The 25,158-nt window shown below is 40.8% G+C and overlaps 2 protein-coding genes across 8 annotated transcripts in view; one reads left to right on the top strand and one right to left on the bottom strand.

Annotated features, from left to right (window-relative positions):
• Window positions 1-1,056: 1,056 nt before the first annotated feature.
• esd (esterase D/formylglutathione hydrolase) lies at window positions 1,057-10,571 on the top strand. 3 transcript variants are annotated; one of them, XM_053877768.1, is made up of 9 exons: window positions 1,057-1,193; window positions 2,104-2,178; window positions 2,478-2,566; window positions 3,762-3,860; window positions 4,243-4,367; window positions 4,441-4,560; window positions 8,255-8,353; window positions 10,075-10,242; window positions 10,334-10,571. In XM_053877768.1, exons 2-9 carry the CDS (start codon window positions 2,111-2,113, stop codon window positions 10,412-10,414), a joined length of 849 nt encoding a protein of 282 aa, XP_053733743.1. In that variant the 5' UTR covers window positions 1,057-1,193; window positions 2,104-2,110; the 3' UTR covers window positions 10,415-10,571. The 3 variants fall into 3 exon arrangements, with proteins under 3 accessions (XP_053733743.1, XP_053733744.1, XP_053733745.1); XM_053877769.1 differs by having other exon boundaries at window positions 1,088-1,166; XM_053877770.1 differs by lacking the exon at window positions 1,057-1,193 and having other exon boundaries at window positions 2,151-2,299.
• A 3,192-nt stretch (window positions 10,572-13,763) lies between these two features.
• lrch1 (leucine-rich repeats and calponin homology (CH) domain containing 1) overlaps window positions 13,764-25,158 on the bottom strand; it is a 70,032-nt gene continuing 58,637 nt past the window's right edge. For 4 of the 5 annotated variants that reach the window (XM_053878217.1, XM_053878215.1, XM_053878216.1 and 1 more), the window contains one exon: window positions 17,238-23,432. In XM_053878217.1, the coding sequence (XP_053734192.1) occupies window positions 23,148-23,432 (285 nt within the window). In that variant the 3' untranslated portion in view covers window positions 17,238-23,147. Of the gene's footprint in view, window positions 16,390-17,237; window positions 23,433-25,158 lie in introns of those variants that run through there. The other variant, XM_053878218.1, reaches the window with a different exon arrangement.

Raw genomic sequence — 25,158 nt, 5'->3', positions numbered from 1 at the left:
TCACGTTCTGAAAAAATAAATGAGAAAATAAAAGTATTGTTTCTAGAAAGTACTCAAATGTCATTACTCACATTCGTTCACGATTGGCAAAAAGGAGGTATTGGGACAAGTTACTTCTAGTTCTGACCACTGCCTACTGAATGGGGGAGAGTTTCATCCATAGTTTTTGAAAGAATAAAGATGAAATAACTATTATTGTTTCACTCAGATATACACTGACAAATTGAAAGTGTGTGATAATAAAATAATAAATATCTGGAGTTAAATAAATGCCAAAAGACAAAATAATGAAACACCTTGAAGCTAAAAAAGCTTTAAGGTCTTTCCATTATTTTGTCCAACTGTGTATGTAGGAGAAGCAGCAAACAATGTTCACATTTCAAACAACTGTACTAACCATAGCATTTTCATAGATCGCGAAATAAAATAAAAATGGAAATGGAAAAAAAAAACATATGGCATTGACATCTAAGATTAAAAAAAAAACATTAATGAAGAACTCAACAGTACACGATTCAAGAGAGCTGCCATGATTGGCTCAGGTGAACAGACCCAAATGCTAAATTGCTGGCTCACAGAAGACTCGACACTGACGAGGTTAAGTTTAACAAGATTCAATGAACAACAAGCAAGAAAATAACAGGACACAGCCAGACAGGAAACAAAGAACTAAAGACGTCGCTATCCAAACGCGGAGCGAGGGAAACACTCAAGGACGGGGAAAAACCTGAAACAGAAAAGAGGCGAATTACAGATGCAGTACAGATCAGACGTCAAAAATGATCAGTGAATAATCTGGTCATCTTCAATAACTTCAGAAGAATCAGCGTCTTTCCTCCTCGCTGTTCTCCGCATACATACAACTGCACAGTTGTGGGATCACAGTGTTCAGCAAACTGCTTATATCTGCGGCTGCTTCCGGCACACACCTCCGTGTTCTGGGAGTTTGCAAAGTTGGTTTTGAATGTTGTTATCCATCCAGCCTCGAGTTGAGGTTAACAATGACGTATAATGACGCAAGGTTTCCGATTCACTCTCCCTACCACTAGGGGCGGTAATTGGCCAAGACGTTGTTTGCCACCATAAAACGCAAAGAAGAGAAACTACTTCTCACCCTCTCTTGGACTCTGAGCCCTTATACAGCAGCTGTCGTGTTCAACAGCTCGGGAAGTATTGTAACCTTTTCTTTCAGGGTACGTCGCTTTCAACTTTGGTCACTGCCCATGAGATGACGGTTTAGCTGCTGGAAGAAATTATTGCATGACTGCGTGTGGAAAACGGCACAATAATCAGTTAACTTCGTGGGGAATCATTATGTCGAGAAAATACGAAGTGAAAGTACGCTATTGCATTTCAGATTGAGTTCAACGTCAGTGTGACATTCGTATTGATTGATTGGATACATATTTGCTGCAAGTGTGTCCTACCAGCGATTAATCGTTGCGCAACAGTTTTACCCGTTGATTGACGTAGTGACACCTCATCTAATGCCTAACATGGAGATATTCTGGGTTCTATCTTGAGAAATCTCATCTCAGCTGCTTATTTAATATATTGTGTTTGATTTGCAGCAGATTATGTATTTCAACATTACGTCAACATAAACATTAGTCAACTTCTTGCATGTTTGAAAATGCATTATTTATTGTAGATACTTCACTAGTGACTAAGGTCAAGGTGTGTGCTAAACAGTTTTGATGGTTGATTGGTTATGTCGTTTTATCAGATGCACATACGGTGAATGTTGCTAGTGATCCAAATTGTATTGGCTTTTGAAATGGTGAAATATAACGGCAAAATAAAAACAAGAACTGAGATTATGACTGCAACACACACCTGCATATTAATAACTATTTGCATCCCTTTTTATACTTGTTTGAGAATTGCTTCAACAAGCTCCTTGTGGTGTGCATAGTCTAGATTTGGTTCAATGGCCTTTATTAGTCCCACTGTGAGGAAATTCAACATACTATCACTGGTTAAGTGTCATTGAGAGTGACATCCTGCCTATGGTACCAGATAACTTTGGGCAACCTTCAGGTTCACTGCCTTCAAGTGTGCTTACTCACCATCTAAAGTATCTTGTGTCTTGTCATCTTCCAGACAGGAGATGGCCCTCAAACTTGTGTCCTCCAACAAATGCGCTGGAGGGTTCCAGAAGGTTTTTGAACATGACAGGTGAGGCCTCCTGCTCACGCTGAAGACTTTGACCAGGGATCACCAAACTGTTCCAGAAAGGGCCACAGTGGATGCAGATTTTTGTTCCAACCAATCGAGCACACACAGCTTCACCAACCAGGTAATCTGCTGCTTAGTTTCAGTTGACACATGATTGGTGTGTGTGCTTGATTGGTTGGAACAAAAACCTGCACCGACTGCAGGCCTTTGTGGAACAGTTTGGTGAACCCTGACTTCGACACTGTTAAATGTTTACCCAAATATTCTGGTAGTCGAGTAACCTGAGCTTTCTCCAACAGCTCTGAGCTGAAGTGCAAGATGAAGTTTGCTGTTTACCTGCCCCCTAAAGCTGAGACAGACAAGTGTCCAGTCATGTACTGGCTCTCAGGTCAGCACTAAAAGACCCATCAACCCATCGCCGCTGTGTGTTGGTAGAGTTCAAATCTCCACCTCCCTTATCAGATGTCATGCCTCAGCCTTGCTCCTGCTCCCCACTTTTTTCCAGTTCTGACCAGGAGTTCTACAGAGGAGCGTGGTCATAACTCAAACAACATGGTGGCAGAACAATAGCAACCATTTTGACAGTTTACAGCTGACTCACACATGTATGCAGTAAAAGTACAGCAATTTTACCTGTCTGGCTCACTGACCCACGTTAGTGTTGGAGATTCTGAATTGCTGCAGGGGAACAAAATACAGTGCATCTGCAAAGTATTCACAGCGCTTCACCGCATTTCTTAATTATATATTATACTCTTTTTCATATTCCAAAAGGAATCAAAATGCTCAACACCCCGTAATGACATTGTAGAAAAAAGTGTTTCTTGAAATTATTTTAAATGTATTAAAAACCAAAAGCCTGATAAATCTCTTGTTCGTAAGTATTCATGCACCTTTGGCAGCCATTACAGCCTCATGTCTTCTTGTTTATGATGCCATAAGCCTGCCACACCTAGGCACACCTATCGTTTTGCCCATTCCTCTTAGCTGTACCTCTCAACCTTGGATGGGAAGTGTCGGTGCACCGATGTTCAATTGGATTGAGGTCTGGGCTCTGACTGGGCCATTTAAGGACATTCACCGAATCTTTCTGGAGCCACTCCTTTAATATATTGGTTGTGTGCTGAGGTTCATTGTCCTGGCCCCAGTCTGGAGGATGTCTCTGTATATTGCTGCTTTCATCTTTCCCGCAATCCTGACTAGTCTTCCAGTTTCTGCCACTGAAAAACATCGTCACAACATGATGCTGCCACCACCATGCTCAACTTTGACCTCAGGTGCAAAGGCTGTGAATATTTATGTACAGGTGATTTCTGAGTTTTTTTTTGTTTTTAATAAATATCCAACAATTACATCAACATTTTCTTCACATTGTCATTATGAATTAAAATGAATTGAATCCATTCTAGAATATGTAATATAAAAAATGTAGAAGAATTGAAGCGCTGCGAATAATTTAGGCAGTTCCTCTTTCTTGCTCTTGCTTTTCCTTCACTTTTCTCTCCACTTTTATTTTTACACATTAAGCATCACTCCATTATTTGCAGCCATCTGCGCTTGGTTGATTTTTTTTGTGTGTGCAGGTCTGACATGTACGGAGCAGAACTTCATTACCAAAGCTGGATACCAGTTGGCTGCTGCAGAGACTGGCATCATTGTGGTAGCACCAGACACCAGCCCACGTATGGACGCACTGTTATGCATGCACAATCTAACAGCCAAAACATTTCATTGCTGTTCGCAGCATGTTATCAATGTTGTAGTGAACTGAGTTATTCACATGAGGGATACGTTCATCCGTACATCTGAGGTGTATTTTGGGTTTAGACACCCTTTGGAGTATTTTTTTTTAAAGAAATTGTCTAAATGACTGGTGTTGACTTGCAGTAACACAAACCTCACAGTGTGGCACGTAAACAGTGAGTAGAGGTGGGGGTCGACATTTTAAACACACATAAATCTGTTAAACATAGGTTTTTGTTGGCCTTAGGGCAAGTAAAACAAAAAGAGCTCTTTCATTTTTTTAAAAAGTGAATTATTCACACATGTTCGCATCGGTTCTAGGTGGTTGCAACATCACAGGCGAGGATGATGGCTGGGACTTTGGAACAGGCGCAGGTTTTTATGTTGATGCTACCCAAGAGCCATGGAAGACCAACTACCGCATGTACTCTTATGTTACAGAGGAGGTGTATATTTTGAAATGGCATCGTTTCTTTTCTATGCACACAATTTCACGTCTGGGTTTCTTTGCTATCACAGCTGCCCAAACTAATTAATGACCACTTTCCCACGGACCCAGACAGAATGTCCATCTCTGGTCACTCGATGGGTGGCCATGGAGCACTCATCTGTGCGCTGAAGAACCCTGGGAAGTACAAGGTAACCTGTTTTTCATCACTAGTGATTTGATTCTGATTTTCTCGTTTGTTATTTCCAAAACTAAATCACTCGGAAATGAATGAACATCAGTCTTTGACACTATCTTAACTATAATTCGGCCGCCAAAATGAAATACTTTTAGCACTGAAACAACAATGCCGAAAGAGGATGTTGGAAATGATCAAAAGCAGTGGTTGGATCGTGATGGTCTGGAGACAGCCAACGTGTCTGTAGTGTGAAGGTATTAAAAATACAGGTGAATAGTGATTTGGAAGATGTATGTAAGACAGCGCATCACTGTTATTACATGCAGGAAAACTTCTGTTTGCAAAGCGAGCACCTTGTGGCCGTCTCATCAAAACTGTGGATTTATCTGGATCATCCTCACTTCATCTTGACTTCACAGAGGGCCTAATCTAGACATAACATACATAAGTGAAGAGCCTTAGCTTCCATGTCTTCTTGCACTGAGAGTTTCATCATTCTCTTGGCTCGCACTTCGATTGAGACTTTGTCACCATCTTGTGATAACTTTTGATTACTGCATGTTATATTATTTTGTATTCTGATTCTTATCTTTTTAGTTTATATGAAAAATGCATGTGAAATACATGAAAATACATCCAAAATAACGCTCGTGTCAGAAGGAAAATAAAGTAAGCAGAAAGAAAGTCACATTGCACAAATGTTTTTTTCTTGTTACAATACGCAATAAGTAGACTTTTTAAAAGGCTACACCTTTCAATAATGAAGACATTATTTATTGCAACAAATGTATACCAATACCATATGCTATATAAAATGTAATATAGATATTTTTGCCAGAATATCTCATTAATTGTATGTTGTCATTATTAATATTGTTCACATACAGCTCAACATGGGCATTGAGCTCCGCCCTGTTCTCTAGGCTGCAGTCTGGAGCTTCTCGGTCATTCCTTAGAATGAAGTATTGCTTGTATTTAGTGAATAATGCAAACAAATAAATCCATACATTTTGAAAGTTGAATGCTGAATCCTAAATCGCAATATTGGCAACAAAAAAAAATCTTTTTTTTTTTCCCCACAATTGTTCATCCATATTGTATACACCTGCACTGTCTGTCAGTGCCTTCACAGCACAGGTAACCACGCAAGCGGATTACATTTCAGGGGATGAGCGGGATGACTGACCCATCACTAGTCAACGCTGCAGGTAGCTGCAACTAGGAGGATGAAGTGCCGAGTATTTCCAACTCCGGGTCTAGTGTTTCGTGAAGTCTTGTACAAGTCTGGTACAAATCAAAATGTTGGGTATTTTTACAATTCAAACGCTCTCATGTTGTAATATATTGATGTTGGTCCTATACTGCACCAAAGGTAGCCTTCCCCAATGCATGTTGACACATGCATGTTTCAGTGGAGTAAAAAATGTGGATCACATGTCATCCACTATATATAAGTGCTATAAATAACACTTTATGTGGTTCGCCTACTTACTAATGGTTACCGTGACTGAAAGGCATTGAGCTCCGCCCTGTTCTCTAGGCTGCAGTCTGGAGCTTCTTGGTCTGTGACATTCGGAAAGCTCACCAAATTGGCCCAGAATAATTATTCATTTTTTATGTTTGTTTTCTGATCATTATGGCCAACAAGGAGCTCAGTGAGGAATATGCGTCAATGTCTGGTGCATGACCACAGTGAAGAGAGAGGTTATGAGGCCATATCAAAGTAGTATGATGTCCCTATTTCAACAGTCCAGAGCATCATCACCAAGCACAAGAAGTTGGCATAGGCCACGGAAAACACTACTGCTCAAGAGGAGACATCTGAAGGAAATAAAGTTCAGCCACTCATATGTGGGTTTGTGCCTTGCAATGAGATGACATAAGATACACAGGAATTACAAGTATAATGGCTTTTGTTAATGAAGAATTTAAAATGGAATGCTTTTGTTTTTTCATAGACTATGAAGAATTTTGCGGGTGAGTTTTGTGGTTCCAGACTTTTTTCTGGCATGAAATACACCGCTGTCAATTATGTGTAGGTTTGTTGAAACACTAGCCTTGAGTCACCACAAAGTTTGATCTGTTCATAGATCAACACAAGTCTTCAATCCTCAACGCTGCCTCAGAACTGGTGACATGAAAAAATACTGCTCTGTGTGCCTGGTTCAGCCACCAGTGTGTGTATACCAGGCCTGCACAATTTTTTTAAGATTCAAATCGACCTTGTGGTGTAATACAATGTGATTTTCATACGGCAAAGGCCGCAATTCAGAAGGCAAACTGTGCCGCTGAGCTAAGGCAAGCTTCGCTAGACTGCGGTAGAAAGTTCTGGCTGCCACTCCAACAGTCATAGAGGCGTATTGCCATCATTTTAGCAGTTCTGTTCTACTACAGTCGAATATCTGGTGTGCACGAGCCATGTCTCACATGTGTACTGCTCATTTGATCATTTCCGTGTTATGTATGAAGTGTGACCGGCTCAGTCGTCGCAGTGACATTTCAGTGTAAAGCATGATTCAGAGTTTTGGGTGTAAGGATGCCCCTCAGCGCTATGACCAGGATTGTGTTGACATTTGTTTTTCATGTCGGTGTCTCTGATTTTATTTTTGCAAATGATAATTATACTAGATTCTACTAATGTTGCACAGGTAAAGATGGGTTATTCATATCAATGTAAGCTTCATTTCGTAATATGTAGGCCTGCCTCACAGGACAAAAGTGTTTATATGTGCATTGTATCAGATTCTGTCGGTCATTCCTTAGAATGAAGTATTGCTTGTATTTAGTGAATAATGCAAACAAATAAATCCATACATTTTGAAAGTTGAATGCTGAATCCTAAATCGCAATATTGGCAACAAAAAAAAAATCTTTTTTTTTTTTTTCCCCCACAATTGTTCATCCATACTGTATACACCTGCACTGTCTGTCAGTGCCTTCACAGCACAGGTAACCACGCAAGCGGATTACATTTCAGGGGATGAGCGGGATGACTGACCCGTCACTAGTCAACGCTGCAGGTAGCTGCAACTAGGAGGATGAAGTGCCGAGTATTTCCAACTCCGGGTCTAGTGTTTCGTGAAGTCTTGTACAAGTCTGGTACAAATCAAAATGTTGGGTATTTTTACATATTTTTTTACATACATACTGCACCAAAGGTAGCCTTCCCCGATGCATGTTGACACATGCATGTTTCAGTGGAGTAAAAAATGTGGATCACATGTCATCCACTATATATAAGTGCTATAAATAACACTTTACGTGGTTCGCCTACTTACTAATGGTTACCGTGACTGAAAGGCATGTAGAATGAAGAACAATGGGAGAATCATCCCATGGCTTCCCAAACCCCTTTCATGTGAATCACTGCCCACAGAGTCAGGACATGTCGCAAAACATTTGTTTCAATTGAAAACCTAATACATCACTACACAACTCTGAAGGCTGCATTAGGTGGAGGAGTCCACTTTCCCAACGTCAATGCTGCATGCTATGGAAGTGAGGATGTGTTGTTCAATTCACTAGCACACTTCAATGTGCGTTAACAACACACACTTGTCGTGATTTATAATCGTAGCTTTAAGATTATTGGCCTGTGAGCTGTGTTGTTGACAAATTTGTATATCTATACACCTTACTTTGAACGTGTCTTTCACTTGACTGTTGAGGGAGGGGAATCCTACTTGATTATCTTGATGTTTCCTCAGGCTGTCTCTGCCTTTGCCCCGATATGCAACCCCATACAGTGTCCCTGGGGACAGAAGGCGTTTTCTGGATATCTGGGAGACGACCGTGCTGTGTGGGAGGTGAGATCCCGTCATCATATCATGTTTCATTCTGGACTTGGCTCATGCATGAACATCCGTCACCTTTCGGTGAGCTACGTGAATCACATAGATTTGATGAAAATAGTTGACTTGAGAAATCGTCCATTGAAAAAGGGCCGTACGTAGCTGGAACATGGTGAGTGTCAGAAAATAGCCTGCCTGTGACACTGCCAAGTGCCAAACATGTACTTTGATATTAAAACTATCGACTAGCAGTTTGGTTTGCATCTGCTGCCTGACAAGTGTGTGTACAGCAAGGAGTCATATTCAGGGTTTCATTTTGTTTGTTTGTTTGAGATGTGAATCGATTTTTCCCATTACAATTAATGGAAAAAGAAATTATGCTTTCCAAAGCCTTAAAATAGGCCTTTGTTGGAGTGAATGTAGAGTGTCTGCTGCATGTGCGCTGTTCGTGTGTGGAGGGGTTGCCCAGTGAGTGACGCCTCTCCAGAAGTGAAGAGGTGCCCAGTGCGTGTCCAGCTCTGAATGTGCGCTTCTGTGCAGTTTGGCTGTGACAAAGAGAGACTCGCCTCATCCCTGTCCGAGCTCCAGCCAACAACAGGACATAAAACCCTGGAGTGCGCGCTCCAGCCTTGGAGGTGTCGAGAATGAACACCTCTCCTGTGACACTCTACCACGGTCCAGTGCGGAGACAGGAAAGGTTTTACACCTCAATATGAAGAAAAAACGGTCAGCAAATGTAGTAAACGGGACACATCTGCATAACTTAACTGCAGAAGTTATTGCGTTATACACAATAACAGAGCAGCTGATCGGTCCGCGCACGTTATGTTTTTTCTGGCTTTTTTCGGGGGTGTTCGAGTTCTGGATTTTCATTCGAAATCTGAAGCAAAAAAATCTCTAAATTTTTGTTCGAATTCCGGGATGTTCGAAAACAGAGGTACCACTTTATTTGCAAAAGGACTGAATTGTCCTTTAAAATCCATCTTAGTTTCCACAGGAACCCTGCTGGAGACGGCTTTACTTTAAGTACCAGCATATACGTGCATGATTGAATTCTGGCTGTGTGCGGGCTTGAGCGCATTTTTTTTATTTCATTTTTTAACTTTATATTTAATTTCATGAGTATTTTGAATGCGGAATGCTCTCCAGAGCATGGAGGCCGAGCGTTCAGCGGAAATTACACTCACAAGGGCTATTGCTCACACAGTTGTTGGCGTCGTCAGAGCTCCGTTATCTGCTATCTGGTTCTTCATCTGTTTTTGTCGGTATACATTGTACTTATCATGCGTATCATTTCAAGTGAGGGAAAGTGCAATCTTTAGTTTGTTTGGATCACAACTGATTCTGATATGTTTTAGGTAAAACTGCAGAAGTTTAAGTGATATGTTAGAGCCGATGGTTGTCACATGGTCTGTGCATTGTTGATAACTTAGCGCAGTGCATCACCTTGTGGACAGTTTGGGTACTGTTTATTATGATTAGTGTATCTACTAATGTCAATAGATTTCAATTTACGTACAAACCCAAAGTGTAATTTACAACCTTACACTTATATAAAACCATATGCATGCACACCGACATGTGCAGAGACTGGACATTTGAAGTTTGAGTGAATAAAGAAAAACTGGAGTAGCTGCCATCTTTGTAACAGAAGATTTCAGCTATGCGGGCATCGATAATCATGCAGTCTACAAATGCTCCTGCTAAGTCTTCCAAATCCTTCCCCCTCCTTTTAGGCATATGATGCCACTGTGCTGGCAGCAGCGTATTCGGGTCCTCGGCTGGATATCCTGATAGACCAGGGTCAAGATGATCAGTTCCTGTTGGCCAGTCAGCTGCTCCCGGATAACTTCATTGCTGTCTGCTCTGAGAAGAAGATCCCAGTGGTTTTCAGGCTGCAACCGGTAAGTTCAAAGTGTGTTCACACTTTGCAAGCATGTGCTGTGCATGTGTGATTTCATATTGTTTTTCTTGACTGTCACATTCTTCTTTCAGGGCTACGACCACAGCTACTTCTTCATCTATTCCTTCATCAACGACCATATCAAGCACCATGCTAATGTCCTCAATGCCTAAGTGGCAACATGACGTATTGAATTTGAATTTTATATTCACACGATTAATATCTTTTAACCAACGACTGTGCTCCTCTTTCTGAAGTTAAGGAGCACACATATCATTGTTGCAGTTCCTGAGGCACTGTCATGCAATACTGAATAAACCTGGCTGAGTTGCTGCTTTGTGGTTGTTGTAAACTTAGGTCAGGAGTCTCTCTCTCTCTCTCTCTCTCTCGCTCGCTCTCTCTCTCTCTCAGGCCTCCTCCATTTTCCTGATGAACTGGTCTGTCGCCTGGTTGTGTCTCCATGCTCTGGACACTGGGGTGACAAACATTACTGTAACATGCCGAATGGCCTGCTTGATGGCGGAAGTGTGATCGACTTGGAGTTACATTACATGAATGATCAGTGAATTATCCTAATAGAACCACTACCTGTGAGCGGTAAGGAACACCATTGGACTAAATGATAGAATAGTTAGTAGTTAGACACTCCTCCATCTCTCTCCTGTGGGACTGATCTTCAACCTTTGCCCTATGTCAAACAATTGCTGGAATGCGATGGGAACACATAACATTTAAATGGGGTGGGGTCCCTTTTCCTCTATGACCCCTTTGTGTCCCCACAAAGTTCAGAGCGCTTCTGAGAGGGCCTCACATGGAAATGGAACAATGGTTAAGAGCAATTCTGGAGGTGCTGGCTAATCAACACTCACCTGGGTTGGCACCTCAGCACTTCATGTATTTTGGGTTTCCCTTAAGCCACAAGACAATGGAAAAAAAGCAAAGCTTTGACATTTATGGACTTTGTGATAAACTGGTATTTTTTTTGTTATGAGAAGTAAATCTTTAATTTCCTTTTGTGGTCTTTTCCTTCAAATCCAGTCCAGTTGGAATGCGTGACTTTGAGTCTCTCAGAGTCTCTCGGGGGGCAATATGGCAAAAACCCACCATAATTGATTGATTTATTTTAAATAACTTCTAATTTTATCACAATTTGTTTTGCATGATTTTACTCTACTTTTGGCATTCTCCAGACAAATCTTTAACATTCTTTGCCTCAGTTTGTTCATAACGATTCTTTCTCTAATCACATTTTGGGGAACATTTATTTGGTTCTACAATTTGTTTTCAGTCCACTTTTAAACCTAAACTTTGTTGGTGTACTTGAGTCAGTAAAGATTTGAAGTGAGACGTGACCCGGTCTCAAGGCAATTTGTTCATGTAGGCATGAATATTTAATCTGAATCTGAATCGTGCATGGGGTCACGAAAAACGACTTTTTTGCGTTCTGAGAACACGAAAAAAATGAATGAGGCTCCAACTGCGGCTAATTCACCTCAATAATATATAATATATATAATAATAATAACGTCATACTGCTGCCCTGTTACAACATTGCAGCCACACGAGTCACTAATTTCACCAGTTTGACTACGGCCAACTAATTTTAAACAGGCATTGTCATCGGCTACTAAGGTGCTGCATCTTCAAAAAGCGCAATGTCATTGACAGATAAAATGTGATTTTTTTTTACTTCTACTTTCTAACAGGTGTATGACTTTTTCCAACAGACATACACACTTCCCGATGTCTGGCAGCTCCACCATTTGCTTTTGTCATTCTGATAAACTGTTTTTCTGTTTCTTATTGCAGTTTTCTATCGAGAATAGCATAGCATTTATGTTAGCTTCTTAGATCAACTCCTTTCTTTGTCCTCCTAGACATATCTCAATTTAGTATTAGTCTGCTGCCATTTTTATCAAAAAAATCATTTCATTCTATCAATTGGCAGACAGATTGACCTCCATGCATAGATATTTTTTTAGCATTTCCATTCATTTTTAACTTCTCTTTGAAAATTAGAAAAACAAAAAACATGGATGGAAATCCAATTAATTTAATATGCTGCAGTGCAAATGCATTAGAGAACATGTGAAAATCATAGACATTTCAGAAGATAGCCCCAAGAAAGGAGTGTTTCTGCAGGTGGTTACCACAGACCATTGTTCCTATGCTGTCTGGCTGACATTTTGGTCACTTTAGAATAGAACCACTGTCACAACCACGGTTCCAATGACGAAAAGTGGTTTGTTTGGTGTCTGTCAGCGTAGAGACCAGAGCACAGAGACGCTACCAGGAGGCAGGCCAATACATCAGGAGATGTGGAGGAGGGCAAACAAGGGCAACAACCCAGCAGCAGGACTACTACCTCCGCTTTTGTGCAAGCAGGACCAGGGGGTGCACTGCTACTACTAAATGACCTCCTGCAGGCCACAAATGTGCATGTGTCTGCACAAACGGTCAGAACCTCCTTCAGCATGATATGAGGGCCTACGTCCACAGGTGGAGATTGTGCTTCTAGCCCAGCACTGTGTAGGACTTTTTGCATTTGCCAGAGAACAACAAATGGGCAAATTCACCACTGGTGCTCTGTGCCCTTCACAGATCGAAGCAGGTCCACACTGAGGACACGCGACAGACCTGACAGAGTCTGGAGATGTCGTGGAGAACGTTCTAGAGCCAGCAGCATCCTCCAGCATGACCACTTTGGCAATGGGTCAGTAATGGTGTGAGATGCCCTTTCTTTGGAGGGCCGCACAGCCCAAGATGAGATCCTCAGGTCCCTTCTGAGACCATATGCTGATACAGTGACAATGCTAGACCTCATGTGGTTGCAGTGTGTCAGCAATTCCTGCAAGACGAAGGCATTGATGCTATGGACTGGCCTGTCTGTTCCTCAGGCCTGAATCCAGAAGATCCCTCAGGAGACCATCCACCTCATCAGGAGCATGACCAGGCACTGGAGGCAGGGAGTGGCACGGGGAGGCCACACACTGCTGAGCCTCATCACATCAAAGTTAGATCAGTCAGAAGTGTGTTTTACCTCTTCAATTTTCAGTGTGACTCCAGATCCAGGAGGAGTGATTTCCTCTTGTCCTGTACTGGGACGTTCTCTCAAGGTCTGGTTGTTGAGAGGATGAGATCGGGCAATTTAGGATTATCTGTGGTCACTATGATCCAGAGTGCCCCACTCCGACAACTAAACAGTGCTTACTTTCGACAAATGATGAAGAGGACTAGTAGCAACATCATGCCCCATGTCTGGAGTACTGAGTTTCCTGCAAGAACCGCTAGTTTGCTCTGCGTTGATACTTGTAGTGTAGTGCTGCAGCCATTACTGCGGGACAAGTGATTTTTACTTGGAGCTCGTAGTGTCAGACCAGTTGCCAGGGCTGTTATCCCTCACTGGTGTCTGGAGTCTGCAGGTTGTGCTGGGAGGGCTGTGTGGGTCACTTTTGAGCCCTTAGACTATGCTCAACTCAACACGATTGCTTGGAGGACGCACACAGGTAATCTTTTGCATCCTTTATTCTGGTGAAGGAGAGTGCTACAACAACAAATGAATGTGCGGTTCAATCACGCATATGTATCCTGCCGTATGCATGCATAACAAAAAAGTAGTTCTTCTCAATGAAATAAAAATAATATGGTGTTTTTGCAAATACATAAGAGAAGCCCGTATGGCATAGAAATAGGAGTTACATGAATGTAACTTCAGTTCTATGAATACATGCATTTTCATTACCCACAACTCAGATAGACGGATGATGGATGGAGAGCAGTAGTCACCAAACGGCAACTCCATCTAGGAATCAACGCTTGTCAAATTAACATTTTTGCCTCGTACATTTGCACCATTGTACACCATCATGTTAAATGAAATGAGCCCTGAGTGTAGCCTCTGCAGATGTCCTAGGTAGACAATAGACTGAGATTTGAGAGGGTGACAGGCAGGTAAACAGATACCAGACCCGGTGCTCAAGCCAGAAAAATGCATTCATCCAAAAATCTTATCATTATTGTCGTTGTTAGGTGTTAGGCTTTACAAACGTGTTAAGACTTCAGCGTGGCATAATGGTCAGACCACAATCCATTCTTCAATGAAACATCTGCTGCTTGAAATTTCCAGCCTGCTAATCTAGCTCAAAATGATGCTCCTTGCAAGCATCAGTCAACTAGACTAGTTTTCCCCTGTTTTCCTGATTTGTTTGTTACTTGCTTTGAGTCAGGCATGTGACAACTCTGTTAATGACACCTGAACCAGTAATTGGCAACATTTTTTACTGCTCCTTTTACTGTGAAGCAGGTGAAGGACCGTACACAAGACCAGTGTCAGTTTCAAATGCAAAATGAGTGAATACTTTCAAATTTAGCAGGAGAACATATTTGCTTACATCAACAGTCAAGAATTTTGAACTGGTGAACAAACCTGACAGGCCAAATGTGTCTTGCACTTTCTTGTTCTTGTTTACATTCACCTGTGTACCAATTTCCCTGAACTGTTAAAGCGAAATCTATGATTTTCAAACATGGCCACTAAAAATGGAAGCACAAATGTGTCCAAGTGGGAGAGTAGAGAAAAATTCTGATGCGGCTGGATAGCTTGGCATTGTGAATTGAAAAAGTTTCTTTCTTGATTACTACTGTTTTTATGACGCAAATTGAATTTTAATGACTGAAAATCCCCAAACTGCCAAATTGCAACTAATTAATTTACTTCTATAACACAAAGTTGAAAAAATGTCAATACAGTAAAACCAACAGCTAATCATTTTAACCAACCCATGAAAATTATTTCAAAGTGATATGTCCGTATGTCCATCTGTCCCGTCCCATGGTCTCATATGCAAGCAATGGTGAACGTTTGAAAAAAAAGTAGCACGTTTCTTGTCTGCAATTGAAATGGAATATGAAAAAACATATAAACACATCAGTGAACTACAAGCAAGCTTGTGGTGTTGCTCATTTTGTCCTCGTCAAACAGCATTCACAGAAGGGAACACAGTGGTTTTAGAACAGCTGGTTACCTCTAATTAAAACCTCTAACTAGATAATCATTTAGTATTTCCTACTGTTCGGCCCCCTCTGCATGCCGCATGTGACATGGAAGATCAGAGTATTTTGCCATTTTCTGGAAGTGGCAGTTCCGCTTCACATCCAGGTTCTTAGTATGGCATGATATAACATCCAGTCGGGTGATGATCATCCTCTCCACACTGGGATTTTTGTGTAACATTTGCACTTCGACAGAGGTAACTCAGTGTTTTGCTCCAGTAAACCTGCTTGCAACCAGGTTTGGTACAAGGCATATGTTGCCCTGGTAACTGACACAGAGGTTCGCTGATTCGACTTCATGAAACAGAAAAACCAAGTGTCAAACCAAACCATCTGAGGATTTTCACGCAACCACCTTTCTGAAACGAACCTCTGGTCCTCTGATATTGACAATTGGAGCACCACAGTAGAATGGCCCGTTTTGGCTGATGTGGCGAACAAAGTGGACGTAATGTTTTTATTTCACAGACAAATCAAATAATATAATTCAGGGCTGGATTCTATTCTGTATAAAAAAATAATCATTTAATGCCAAAATACTCTTTCATTAAAATTGCATTAATAATAACAATATTTAAAAAGTGATATTAAATTAGAATGCTTAACGTTGCAATATTCATGGTCATTACAAGATCATTCTAGATCTCTTAATACTGATAAATATTGTATGGACTTAAGGAAGATTTTCACTTTTAGCTTATTTTATATTTTTAATTCAATTACTCTAAGATACTGTCGACTTACCATAAGCCCCATGAGCCACGTTTCACTACTTCACTTCACAAAATATGGTAGGGGGCTGGGAAGACCTTTGGCATGAACCCAGAAAGTGAATGGAACCTGACAGTTCAGATTTGGATAGCAGTTCTCTTGAGTTCTAGCTGCCTTCAATGCTGACCCGCACAGTTCCAGTTACCCCCTCTGCTCCTCAAAAATCTGGAACTTTAGTGGGGGACAGGTGTCCAAACAAAGGCGGCGTTTCTCTCGTAGGTGGAGTGTGTTTGGAGGTGGCCAGCTCCACCAGCGCCTGCACCGTCATGCCGACCTTCACAAGGCCTTTTTCTTCCAGGATGTGGTGAGGGAGACAGAGTTTGAACTGTGGGAACGCAGAGACATACAGGAGTAGAGATAGACAAGTAGAAAAATAAGATGTGGAGGGAAATATAAAGGAGACAAAAAGGGAGTGGAGAGAGAAGCAGAGAAATATTGGATGAAAAACAGACAAAGCAGCAGATGCAAAAAATCAGTCAACAAAGGTTTCCATTACAAACATAGAAATACACAAATAAATATGGTAAAATTCAAATATGTACTTGACTTAAGCTCAAAAACTGTTTATCAACTGACGGCTATATAGACACTACAGTCGAAGATAAATCGCAATTAATCACAAAATAATCACACTTTTCTGTTCTAAGTGTAACTTAAAGGAAGATTTTATCAACAAAAGAGTAGCCTTCCTCATGCAAACATTTACAATAACAAGCCAACAGATACAGTACATTGTTGAAACCAGGGATGCCCACACAATTTACCTGACATTCAAATGCCAAACATACCAAACATTTACAAACATTTTTATAAATACTTTTGACTTTGTCTTGTTCAATTTTTATTGTAATATATAAATATTGGAGTGTCACTAAAGGTAAAAAAGAACTTTTAGTTACTTTTAGTTTTCAAATCAATTTTCAATTTATATTCAATTCATTAGTTTTCATGAATCTGTATTTTGAGGGTAAAACAATGAAACATGCGAGAAGTACAAAATTACTTCAGCATCAGCTATGATATTTTGATCAGACTGAGGGATACAGAGTTTGAGCCTTTGTGAAGTTACTACTCGACACACACACACACGCACACACGCACGCACGCACACGCACGCACACACACACACACACACATAAAGGACCTCACACTGACACAATTTGCCACACAACGATGTGCAACCACTGTTCCAAAAAAAAAAAAGGTATAGGGATAGTGGGAATATGTTGAAGACATTACAAGAACTGTTGTTGACCCTGCTCCTTTTCAATCCCTGTATCATGTAAAATGAAATATTGACTGAATGTGTTCCAGAAATGTAACAATTACGAAGACTATCTTATAACTTGTCATGTAACACATTTACAATGTAGAAGGAACTGAAATAAACACTCATTCAATCTATTACACATACTTGATGCTATTCCAAGTGTAGAAATATCCAAAATTTAAAAACCTTCTTTTTTTCACCAGTGGGTAAAATGTGTTATACATTTGTGGGGGTTTTTTTCTACCACAGGATGCCTGTATTTTGAGGGTGATACTGAAGATACAGCTGATCCCACACAGAGACCGCAACCCCCCACCCCACTCTTTGATGCTACACAGACGTTCGAGTTCGTTCGAAATCAGGAGCAAATAAATCTCCGATTTGTCCGAAGTCTGGGACACTCAAAAACCGCCCGACAATAGGCTTTATGAATGTGAATGTGTGTCACTTGTACTCATCCCCTTCTACAGGTAAATGGCGGTCATGCAACTGATGTGAACAAAATACGTTTCTGTTACTACGCAGAAGTACACATTGATGAATGCCATACTTTGCGTGGGAATGTTGGCACGCATGCGACATGCACGTCTGTATGCACGCATGGTTGATATATGAGGCCCCTGGATTCTGTTACGTTCTTACTACAAAACTACAAACACCCTTGACTCATTGACTGGGGGAAGTTTTCAATCTTTATTCACAATCATATAAACATGGCCACACATTGCTCAGATTGAAGATAAAGCAGTTTGCCATCTGCCTGTGCAAAGTAGTAACTACGCCAGGCTTCATATTTTCTGCTTGGCTTGTTGGTTTAATTCAGTGATGCTGCTTCTCACAATTTGGCTACTGTTAGGTTTTGTTAATTGTGATGCACCAGAGTTAACAACGTCACCGCCACAGAGTGAGCAGGGGGTCATTTTGTTGACATTAATATTAATATTAGAATAACCTATCTATCAGTCTATTATCAATTCTATCAATATAATGATTGTTATCGTTGCTTACAATTGTTCAATCCTGTTTCATCGATGAACAGATACCTGCAAAAACACAACACTGAATTCAATCTTTATTCCACACTTTTGGCATTGGTAAAGGTGGGAGTCTATATGTTTATTTTCATCATCAATGTGTCAATATGATAGTCTTCAAAGGGTCAAGAGTATGGCAGTGAAACAACCACACCGGTCATGATTTATTCAAGAATGTGTTTATTAGTAAAATTAAACGCTAAACCATACAAATCACAGTTACATCTCACTAATTCAAATGACTTGCAGCGAAATAAGACAACCATGTGACATTGTTCTCCTCTGACATCAAAAGCATGCAATCCTGCAATGGCGGGGGATACACAGAGTGTGAAGAACTTTTTTTGTCAAAGGACAAAAAAAATTATGTATTTGACAGTTAAGGAAGACGATAGTTTTTGTGTTGACGTAGGTTCACAGCTAGCAACTCCTTTGTATGTACTCCTGCTAGAATGACACAGATCTTTCAACCAACTGCAGGGGAAATGTTCCTTGAATAAAGTTACGAAACCCTTCAAGTAAATATTAAAGGTCCCAAATCAAATCACAGAAACTAATTCCAGCTACATGACCAAATGACCAAAACTTTCATAGAATCTTTTTTCTTATTCTGCCGCAAAATCTGGCATATTTGGCCCCAACAATTAATAAAAATGTCTGTGGAAGTATCATGGAGTATCCAAAGTATTAACTGTAATACTAATGTAATACTATCCAACGTCAGATGGACGGGGCAACCCGGAGCGAACAGCGGTATGAAACGGTAAAGAGCCAACATGTATTCATGTTAAAGGTAATGTGCGATGATTCTGTCCTCAACATCTGTTGAAGAATGCTGAATACTACACTCGTTCTTATGGTCAATGAGAAATAAGTATGAAATAAGTCCAGCCTTTATGAAATCATCGTCATGTGCATTGTTTTAAAAAAAATGTCACAAGCCCCTCCGTTTTTTCTCATTTTTATGGACAACGTCCTGCTCCTTAACTACTAACTCACTACTTGAACGCCTGCCAGAAGACAACCGGCATCAGTTTATTGTTTTTCCCGGCCCTGGTATGACCCTCCGTGCCCGTACTCGTATTGTGGATGATACTTCTGTTAACCGTGGATGTTTTCCATGCACTTTGAGATTGTGAGTTTTCTGATTGATCTCCTTGTTTCGCAGTGTGTCTGTTGCCTGCTCTTCGCTGCTCCTCTCCCCCAATCCTGTGGACTTGTTACCGTACCTTGGACACTGGTATCCCAATTTAGTATTCATTTTCGGGTAGTTGCGTCTGAATCTGGTTGGAATGAACCTGCTCTGAGCTCTGCTCTGTAGCTTTACGAACGTCAGCGCGAGTTCCGGTCAGAACAAGGTTTTACCTCTGAGAGACCACTCCACGCCCAGCCATGACCCAGGTACAGATGCTCCAGAATCCATGCAGACTAAAGGAGCTCACTTGTCTGTTGAAGAGAGGTTGTGTCCTCTTCCTAAAGGCCTCTGCTTATATTGACGTCATTTTTACTGTATTTTATTTTCAACACAAACAGGCAATGGGAATATGGTATGGTTTACTTTGTGCCAGGAACCATTAACATCATGACCTGGGTCCGTTTTGAGAAGCCATTTTACCAAAACCAGTGAAAAAAAAGCTTGAGTGGTGTTGTTCAGTCTGCCCTCAAACAGTGTTTACAGATGAGAACATAATTACTGTCGTAGTAATTTATTAAAGGGGCTAGCATGGATGTGGCACTATAAACATGTGTATAGTGGTTTAGTACAGCTGATCAGCAACAATCTAAAATGTGGCAATTTCCACCAAAATCCAATATTTAACTTTCACTAAAAAAGTTACGATTGAATTGTCGGTCACATGTAAAAAGAGCGAAGGCGATGAAACAAACTTGATGAAACTTAACTACTGTATATAATCTTTTTCCTATTTTTCAACGATTCTTTGCCTGCCCCCTGTGTGTGAAGCGTGTGAAAAACAATGTTTTCTGGAAGTCACAGTTACACTTAACATCAAGGAATGATACAACATCCAATTGGTTGTCCAGGCGGTGATTTCTGTGTAGTATCTGTGCTTCAGCAACTGACAGAGAGGTTTGCTGCATCCTGCACCATGAAACAGAAAACCCTGCTCACTTCCGGGGGAATTACTCAGAAATGGATGAGCATGGTCCTTTCACACCTTTAAAGTAGTTATGGTGATGTTTCATCTTGCTAACACTGCTGACAACTCCATCACTGTGGGTTACCAAGCGTGGTCCCCTTTAACATAGACTCAATAAATCCATGAGTCTATGCAATGCAGCTGTGACTGCAATGAAGATGTTTAGCTTTATCGTTCACAGAATTGGTGTGCGTGTATTTAAGTTTCCTAAAGATCTTGCACTACATTACATGCGTGTGAGGCACTTCACTGGCTGCAGTGGCAGTTCAACAGTATTTAGTGTTACAGCAAAACCACGCCTTACACAACCTGACTGAGATGCTGACTTTAGGGGTGCTGTCACTGTTTACACACAGCAGCAGCTTCATCTAGAAAAAAACCAGCTTAATCCACCCATTCTTCATTCTGCGTGATTTATAATGGCAAATACAGGGCCTGGTTTTTGGCAATGTATTAATCCGCCTACTTTTTGTTTGCGTGTTTGTCCTATTGTTCCGGTTTTGCGGCCTTCAGTTGCGGTTATAGTATGTATAATACAATAATATAATCTCATCATGTTATTTCTCTTTACAGCTTTATTGACAGACCATATATTATAGATAACAGTTAGATTACAGAAAACAATGCTAAGGTCACTTTTAATTGCCTGACACCATTTATGACTTCTATGTTTAAGTGCCACATCATGAGGTTAATGTGTTTTTTAGTTTTTTGCAGTTCTACTCTTGTGCTACCCTTTCATCTCAATCTGAATGATCAGGGGAAGAAACTTCACGTGAGTTCCTCGAATATGTGACATCACAACTTTCAGATACACATGAACAATGGCACTTCTATTCAGGTGGGTTTGTGCAAAGTCATCGAGAAATCAAGCCTTACATGATGTAATGCAAACTTTCAAGGCATTAAATAATTCACATTGGACATTTCGCCTTCTGGGTCCAAAAACAACAGCTGACAACAATGTTGCTACATAAGCTTGGCAAAAAACAAATTGTCGTTTTAAAAGTTTTATTTTGATTTCAACACATTTTCACCACTTGCTTAATTTTCCTCTAAACTGCTCCAGCAGGCTGAGTGTGGTAGCATCGAGCCAGCATATTACAAAGACAATGGTCCAGCACACTGCATGAGTAGGGAGGGGGAGCAGACAAAAAAAGGACTGAGATTTCAGAGCAGCTCATGACCATAACTATTGTCAAACCAGTTAACCAGAGCTTTAGTCTTGAAAGTACTTTCAAAAGTTCACCAATGAATTTGGGAAGAACCAAACCAATATGATGACTAAACTTTGCAAAATATTTGTACAAAAAGTATTTTTTCTGTAAACAAGTCCTTTTTTGTCAAAAGTTAGATCAACAATATTATTAGGGCTGTCATTCGGTGTAATTAGGCAACTGCTCTAAGTTGATCTGCCTTGAGATGCGAGATGGTGTCAAAATGTTTCAAATGTGGACATTGCTGCCTTTAAAAAGAGTCGCTTGTCATCGAGGTCTAAATGGGCTGCAGAGTTTTGTACGGAAGACGTTGCACCAACTGAGCGTTTATGTATCTTTGTCTCTCCAATGTAGAGGTCCAAACACTCATGGTTTGGCCCCCAATTACATTGAAGAAATGCTTATTGCCTTGAAGGCAGCCAGGACCATTAGACCCTCAGGTAGGTTTCTGGTAGTTGTCGTCAAGTCTAGATTGAAATCCAGATGTGACAGAACCTGTCAGGGCTCCTTGACTCTGTAAGTCTGCCAGAGGAGACCCAAACTCAAAAGTTCTGCCAAAAAGTCATTTTCATTGGCATGCATTGAATGCAACATCTTCCGAATTGTTGTTAGCCAACTACATTTGTGTCTCTGCCCATGTTTATACATGATCAAGTGTGGATATTCTATTCTGCGGTGCTCGTACTGTAATGTATCATCTCAAATGGGTGTAGTGTAGATAGATCATTCCAAGATGGTGCAGGAAGTGCCACCAATGTGCCTTATAGGTTGCAGTTTAACAAACGTATTATGGTGCTGAAAGGCAGCAAAGCTCATTATCATATGACTACACATGGTTAAAACTGTGGACCTCATCATGTGGCACTTACAGATACTGCAGAGCAAGAGGCCGACAAGTAAACATTTACAGCACATGAGTGAGAAAAGTTGGACATGATCTTTGAAAGAAGTAGTACAATAGTGTCACACTGAGGTTCCAGTATCATTCTGAAGCCCCTGAACAGACTGTAAAATTAACATTTAGTTTAGATAAGCAAATTGTGCCATGGAATCTAACCAAAAATATGTTTCCAATCTTCTTTCTGGAATGATGACTAATTTCTTAATTATAGTGCTGACATCTTTTCCAGACAAACAGCTGGCTGCTTCAGACCAATAACCCAACAATGATGATGCTAGTGGATGCACTATTGTACTACTCTACAATTTAATAGCGGTCATCACTACTACAGCCTCGTAAGTAACTGCTTTGGGTTCACATTCACATGCCCTCGTCTCAAGATAGGCTACAGGGACAGTCATTGTTCCACAAGAGCCAAACTCATTAGATCATAATCCCATGACTTGAAGTGGCAACATAAATATGTGAAGGTCTTCTGATGGATAGTTACTCATAAATATGATTATCTCTTTTCACTCCAACTATAGATCACAAAAAGCAAAACTAGACAAAGGATATGAACAAGACTTGAGCCCACAAGCTCCCACATCTGCCAGGCTGGGGCTGGGGTTGTCTGAGTTGCCACGGACAACAATGAAAGGGACTTAGAATATTCAGAAGAAGTGGCTAGGCATTTGTCCATTTTCTTGACCGTGTTGGTACCGTCAAAGCTAACCAGTAGCCGCACTGTGGTGAGGAGAGGCTGCAAACGACGCGCAAGGATGTCAAGGGGGGAGCAGAGGGACAACTGAGCCCACATATGATAAAGGGGCAGGGTGGTAAATATCAATGTTGAAAGGGTTAAAACGAGAAAGAAAAACAAGAAAGAACACATGGTCCAGCCGCATTCAGGAGAGAGACAAAAGTTGGAAGGTTAGCCAATAAATGCAAAAGTAACGTGTCACACAGGTGTCACCAAAATGTGCTGCAAGCCAGTAAGCAGGGTGGGACACAAGCAGGGACTCATACGAAAGGGAAGCAAGCTAACAAGACAGTGAAGTTCAGACGTGCTGAAGCTTCACAGTTAGACCTGCAGGAAGTATGCTGCTGAGCTGATGTGCATTAGTCTACTTAACCAGGGGAAGCATGTTTACCTGTGTAAGAGCGTAAATCAACTGAAGCATGTTAGCATGTGGAGAGATACTTGCAGATGGGAGTCAGCCAGCCAAAAGCTTTGTTGTTATTTGCCAGAAACATTTTGGAGCACGCTTGCTATTCCCTCTGTAGATATCATAATATGTGTTATTGTGGGTTTCCAAGAGGTGCTATACAGATAAATGACACCAGAAAATAGACTGATATCAAAAAGCAACTTTAAAAAATGACGGGTAAAGACTCAGATGCAATTGGTTTATATTTAGATTCTCAAAATCCTGCTAAGCTCTTACTGAACACACTGTCCTCTTTTCACAATTATGAAAAATACGACAATGAAAAGAGTTTGGGACCCACTTGTGGAAACCCAAAGTAACTACAGTAGGTTTCAAGACTGTTATCCACAGTCTTGACTGAAGACCTCATAGGTGCCAATGAGTGCAGAATCCAGCAATCAAAGCAAAGCAGGACAAAACAGCATTGCATATATATAAGTATAGAGACAAATGCAGATGTAAGATAAACAAGCACACACACGCACACGCACAGGTTTGTCACACTATCGTTGTGGGGTCTGCTCATTGGCATAATGCTTTTCCTAGCCTCTCATTGTTAACGTAACCGTTCAAAACAAATGGATAAACTTAACCAGGACTCTTAACCAAACTTAAACTCAACTATAGTGACCCAGTTATTTTGAAGCCCTCATCCTCAAATTGATTTTTAACCTTGTGGGGTTCGGCAAAAGGGCCTCACAGTGGTCCAAAATTGGACCTCACTATGGTAGATATGCTTGAACACAAACGCACTTGGAATTGTCACTGTTGCTGGTAAGCAGAACAATGACACTACAGAACAAAATTGAAAATCCATGTAAAACATTTGCAGGTGTATAATTATACACAATAATTAATAATTACATAATACACAATAATCACATGTGTAGCACACACACATACGTCCATCATGTTGGAGGTCACTAAAAGACTGTAATTGTTGACAAAGAATAGCAAAATGAATCATTTTTGGATGATCATTTTTGGAAAGCCAACCGCTTCATTCTGAGCTCAACATGTTAATCCACCCTTGTGGATGCTCTCCACGAGGGTTATTTTGTTCGCTGGTTCTGAAACGTCTATTTTAAGGGTCAATGGTGTTATTTTTGTGTCACAAAACTGAGCGAGCATTGAGTATGGCAGCGCTTTTCAACTGGGGTGCCACGGTACACGAGTGTGCCGTGAGAGACCATCAGGTGTGCCATGGCCAAATGGTCCAATTTCACCTCATTTGTGCGGAGATAGAGGTGGGCGAGATGATGACATTAAACCGTGACAATTTGAACGTGTTGACGGGCAACCAACGTGAGGAGATCACATGGA

The sequence above is a fragment of the Synchiropus splendidus genome, chromosome 10 (genome assembly GCF_027744825.2).
Source record: "Synchiropus splendidus isolate RoL2022-P1 chromosome 10, RoL_Sspl_1.0, whole genome shotgun sequence".
Taxonomy (NCBI): Eukaryota; Metazoa; Chordata; class Actinopteri; order Syngnathiformes; family Callionymidae; genus Synchiropus; species Synchiropus splendidus.
This window is presented reverse-complemented; position numbering and strand designations above follow the sequence as displayed.